General features: G+C 38.2%; 1 protein-coding gene across 2 annotated transcripts in view; it reads right to left on the reverse strand.

Moving 5' to 3' along the window:
* LOC103398125 (single-stranded DNA-binding protein 2) overlaps positions 1 to 6,000 on the reverse strand; it is a 51,609-nt gene that overhangs the window by 32,010 nt on the left and 13,599 nt on the right. Inside the window, exon 1 of one of the 2 annotated variants that reach the window (XM_025053157.1) lies at positions 4,284 to 4,896. The exons of the other annotated variant lie outside the window; for it this stretch is intronic. Within the exon in view, the coding sequence (XP_024908925.1) occupies positions 4,284 to 4,480 (197 nt within the window). The 5' untranslated portion in view covers positions 4,481 to 4,896. Of the gene's footprint in view, positions 1 to 4,283; positions 4,897 to 6,000 lie in introns of those variants that run through there. 2 annotated transcript variants of the gene reach the window in all.

Here is a 6,000-nt window from a genome sequence, read left to right on the forward strand (position 1 = left end):
AAGTGCACTAGTAGGCTGGAGGTGGTTGGTGGGAAACGATGAGACCAGAGAAAACCATGTAAAGTTTCATATTTCAGTGGCGTGGGCTGTGGCTCTTCCAGTATGGTGTCTCAGCGAGCCAAGCACCCTGCTGTGATGTGGAAGCCCACAGCAAAATTTTGCTCATTACAAGGGAAGCAAATGAAATACTGCGTATTGAGCATTAATTGTATGCAACTGATGTGCAGCAGATGAGATGTGAACATCTGAAACCACATTTGATGTTTTGTATCACTATCCTCCCTTCTAAATGACCTTTTATTCTTTGTACTTAAATCTTTTACTCTTCGTCTTTTCATTTTTTTACTCTTATAGTTTCTTACTGCTGTTATTGCCTTATCTTTTACAACTGTATGTTACTGCTGTGACATTGAATTTCCCATTTTTGGGATCAATAGAGTACATTTATTTATCAATCTCTTTGAGCCATGATATAACAGGATATCAGCCACATACAGATTATGGTCATATACTGTATCTTGTTCTTTTTCTTGTAATGTGTTTGATATCAGCAGAAAAGCAGGGAAGTAGACAAGTGTTAATAGTACAAGTCAGGCATTACATGAAAATAACCCTTAGTAATAAGTATGAAAAAATGTTGGTTTTGGCATTAAATAAAATTATTTATTAATTATACAGCATGTGTTTTTCTTTGACATTAATCTATATATACTTACAGTAAGAAAATAGCCATGCTCCTTTTTCCTTTTATTGGCACAGAGAAAAATTAAAATATGCTAAAAACACAGGGAGAAGGAGAGAGAGATGGGGTGACAGGAGCATCACTGAGAGAGAGATGAAAGGTTTCAGTGAAGGTAGGGGAGCTAAGAAGAAGGGATTAGAGCAGAAAAGGAGAGGCAGATGGATGTAGGGTGGAGGTGATCAGTTCTGGTGGATAAGCCCCAGGATGAATATATACTCCTGAGATTTGTAAACTTTCATATTCTAATGTCAAGGGCTCTCACTGAAGGGTGTCTTAGTTAGTCCAGCACCCTGCTGTGACCTCCTTCTGAAAATTAACACAAATCCCAGTACGAAAACAGTTAGGCAGAAACTATGTTCTGTTCCTGACATTCTCCAGAAGAAAAATCAAATGGCACCATGCTGTGACGGAAACAGAGCAAGGACAGACTGAAGTTGGATAAACACGCCTGGAAGTATGGACCGAGTGCCGTTATAGTTTAATAAACACATCGAAATGAGTTTTATGTCAGAGGTAATAAAAATAAAGAAGTATTCCTTGACTGAGCTACTGTAAGTCCACGTAGTGCAAATACCTCCTGGATGTACCAACAAATGTATGACTGTGTTTTATCACTGCTGTTTTTTCACAGTTTACAGTGACACTGGGTAGTAAACACTGAGCACTTCAGTACAGTGTCTTTGGAACAATCTCCTCTGAAGGGGATGTGAGTGTTTACTATATACTGATAAGGTAATTAAGTCCTTCAGATTTCCTTGTAAATGTGCTGTTAACTGTTGTTTTACTAAAAGCTGCAAATGCACTTAAAGACATCTTTCAATTTTTTTGTTTTGTTTAATTAAGTTTATAAAAAACGGAAAATTGTGTTTGAGGTGCTTGGGTAGCACTCGGTGTTTTAGATTTTTTTTCATAATTATGTTTCTTTACAGTGGTTTTATAACACAAAAAATAAGTAAAGGTCAATGGTACAAGTACAGGCCAAACTATCAGTCCCAAGAGTTTCAAATCTTCAAAAGTTGAGTCTGACTGGAGTTTCCAGAACTTTCCTTTTATTTTATAATCCTAGTCAATCGGGAAAAGTTTATCTTAAATCTCTAGGTTACTATGTGAAATGCAGTTCTATGAATGAAACAGTGGAAGAAAATGTAATTGAGTTTGAGTCCAGTTACCATAGTGTGAAGTTTTAGTCATGAAAGCCATTTCGAATATGATGTAATTGATTGCCCCCAAATTGACCTGTTGGCAGAATTGTTATTATGAACTTCTTATGAACAAACTGGAGCCTAGCGTGGCTACATGTTCACATATTGCAGTACAAAGAAAGGGATTATGAGCTTATCATCATTACGCTCTGTCTTCAACTGACTTGAACACTCTTCAATGAAGCTTTCTCAAAAGTCACGGTCATTCAAAGGCCACCTGTGGTTGGAGAGGCTGCTGCTAGCTCAGACCCACGAAAAAAAGTGCAACGATCCAACAGCTGCCCCTGCTGAGAACAGCCCTGTGTGACAGCATAACACTTTCCCTGATTAATCAAACCAAGCAGCGGAGGTTATGTGTCATTAAGAGCCACGCTAAATGACTTCACTTCATTCATTAAAGTGGAGCATCCTCTGTGAGTTAAGCATCTCTGCTCAGCAGACAGAAAGACCGACGGATGGACGGAGGGAAAGGAGAGTAAATGTTGGGAGAGGAGGGATGGTGATGGGTCAGCAATAAGGGTGGTGAGGGCAGTGAGGCAAGATAAACAATGACAAATATAGACCCATTACGATGTTGAATAATTCATCATCTGCCCAGAACTTCAGGAAAACAAAAGGGTAAAAAACAAAACAACTATGAGGATTATGGAGACTTTATTGGACAAAAAGCATCTTCAGAGCAGGACTACTCAAAGAAAGGCACCTTGTTTAGGACAGACTAACAAAATCACGGCCAAATCACTCTAGATTGGAAAATGGAGTTCCAGTGAACTAATCCCTCGTGCTTTTTCATTAGGCACAATTGTAGTTTTAATGAATCTGTGCTGCCGAGCCACTCGCTTGGCCAGCAAGGTGTGAGTGGATTAATTATGCAAAAGGGACATTAGCTGCCGACAGTGACTATTGCTGTGTGAGCCATTATTTCCACTCTTCTACAAGTGTAGGCACACAATCACACAAACTATAGTTTAAACTATAGTAAAATCACACAAAAAAAGAAACAACCAAAACATAAAATATGCACATTGATCAGTAATTTCAACATGAAAAAAAGAGGTAAAGATGGGTTACAGCCAACAAAACCAGAAAGTATACAGTAGAAAAAGAGGGGAAGGTTGGAAGGGAAGAGGAAATAGGGGCAGAAAGAGAGGTGGAAACGACACAGGGAAGGAAGAGGAGGAGGAGCGTAAATGATTAATGAAAGAATGTGTGAAACGGTGAGAGGAGGTGAGGATGGAGCATTGTAGGAGTGACGCTGTGGCCAGTGAGCTAAACAGAAAATGACAACACTTTAAACATGTCTACTGCTGCCTGTCACACTCCCTTATCAGCTTGGATAGAGAAACTGTGTATACCCCAACTATTCAAAAAGGCCACATGCATCCCAGGCACAGCCTCGGACTGGCCCAGAGATGCTCAGAGAATCACAGTTGTCAGAGTCAAATTTTCAACAACAGAATAGACCATGAATGAAACACTCTTCACAGCTAAGCAACATGCAATCCACAATGAAACAATCGTGTGATAAGAAGCGTTACAGTTTTACTACAGTAACATGTACATCTCAGACCCTCATCCTCTGTGTCCAACCATCAGTGTCCAATAGGAGCGAAAGAATGTTAATCCTCTCTGATTTATGATGCTGTCACATCTATTTTCCATTTCTCGTCCTCTCTGTTACATATACAGTATTGTGTATTAATATATTAGGTTTTTTTTATTTCTTTTGTAGTGACTTTTACAAGCAGAAAAATCACAGCCACCAACTCAGCTTAGTTCTCTAAAGTTCTTTTTTTTAAAAAAAAACATGTAATTTTGGTTTTGTGCTGTTTATTTTGCACAAAATTAAAATGTGAAATTGAATATTTCAAAATAAATCTATAAAAGGTAAAATACAGATCAGAAGCATCTGACAAATCTAATGCAACATCTGACCAATGTCAGGAATATTATGAATTTAAAATGTGTCTCTTGACATGTAAACAAGAACAAGTGCAAAAAAATATTCGGTCATTCTGCTTCTATAAAAGCCTTTGTATTGTCATTAATCCCAAAGAATGTGATTATAGGGAAACAGCTTTGTATTATAGATTCCATATTATCTTGCAGTGAGAAAACAACCATCAAACGCTGCGATTATTTTGCTCTTAGATGTGATAACGCTGAACAAAGACTTCCATTAGACTCCTCCAACTTCTGGCCGTATCTCAGTCAAATACGTGCCGTCAATTAATCCCACACTGGCAGTGTGCTGTGGCTCTATCAGCCGCTGCTCACTGATGCATTTATAATTGGTACTTTTGCTGATGGTCACAGGTTAAATCTATATTCTCCATTACCTTTCCCCGGCAACCCTTGGGGTCTCTCTAATGGTTCCTGCTAAAGGCAAAGCACTTGAATAGGGATATTCATTTAAAGTAGATTCTCTCTGACGCTGTCCGGCCTCTGTAAGGAGATCAGGTGCAGGTTTATGTGTGTAGATGAGACTCTGAAGAAACAGTAAAAAGTTGCCTATCATTAACAATAACGGCATCATTCTCAATGTAAACAGCTTAAACTCTTGGCCACAGTTTGGCCTCCACTGAGGGAATCCTGAGTTTAGCCTCCATCTCTGTCTTACTACAGAACAGCTCTGAGAGCAGTTAGTACAGCCCTGGATGTTACCACAGATTTTAGCAGGTACTTGACAAGCAGCACAAATTAAGATGACAAACTTTAATACAAAGGTTTATGGCATCAAAGGGATTAAAATGTTGACAAGCCACATTACTGTTTTCCCTATTCTGCAATAATGTGATAAAACACATAGTTGTCATACTGATCACTTTAAAGATGTAATACTACAAACAACAGCTCACACTGCATTCCTCCTGCAGAGACAGCAGGGACACCAAATGTCATGGTTAAAAACGATAAGACCCAAAGAATGAAGCTCATATCCTGACACAGAGGAAGAGTCTGACATACTCTGGCGCAGACCTTGTGTTTACCTTTCATTAAGTAGAGCTCCCAGAATCCACTACTCCCCCTCCTCACCTTTGGGGAACTCCACAGCAAACAAAAAAGAGCGCTAAGAGAAAGTCTCCCAATGGAGTCAAGTTAATGTATCAGCTATCAGCTGTTGTATCAGCTCACAAACTGTTGAATGGTTTCACTCATTTGAAAAAACAAAAACTAAACTGCTTCCTCATGGTTTATTCTACACCAGTGGACAGAAAACAATTTATCATAATAAATAAAATTACAAAGTTTGCAAAGTCTCAAACATTATATATTGACTATTATTGCAAAAGAAATACATAAAAAAAAGTGTTCGGCGAAAAGGAAAAAAAAATGCTGTCCAAGTATGCACATGTTACAGTAAAAGACTGATAACGGCCCACTTATCAAGATGCCCAGACCACAAGTCAAACTGTAGCTCCAAACCTCCAACTGTCATTACTGTGCAATTTTGATAAATGTTACGCTCAGAAGAGGGTTACTATCACAGATGCTAAAGACATTAACAGAAAAATGTCTGCCTGACAGAATCCAATGAAGATAAAAAGTTTTAAGTTACTGTAAATACACTGTAAATAGATGTTTGATTTTCTCTACCTTTACCTGTTCAACATAGAAAATTCCATTCTGTGGTAAAAGGGAAAAGTCTTTATATCCAACTTCATCAGGAGCCACTGTTAGATTCTGGTGTCAGTTAGGTTTTACTTTGATGATTATATGTAAACTTTTTTTTAAAACAACCACACCATATACAGTATTAGGGCTGTAATGGTACGTGTATTTATACTAAACCATACTAAACCATTGGTTACAGAGTAGTGAGGTGTCGTTCGCGAGTGATTCATTCAATATGAACGAATCTTTCATATGACTCGTGATCTCACATGAAAGATTCGTGACTCCCGAGTCATATGAAAGATATTATATTATTATATTAAATATATTTGTTCACACTGAACTCACGAATCACTCACAAATAACTTTCTGCGAACTAATCCTTCACTGCGAACTAATCACTCATTGCAAATGAATCACTCACTGCGAACTAATCTTTCC

Source organism: Cynoglossus semilaevis, chromosome Z (assembly GCF_000523025.1).
Source record: "Cynoglossus semilaevis isolate Cse_v1.0 chromosome Z, Cse_v1.0, whole genome shotgun sequence".
Taxonomy (NCBI): Eukaryota; Metazoa; Chordata; class Actinopteri; order Pleuronectiformes; family Cynoglossidae; genus Cynoglossus; species Cynoglossus semilaevis.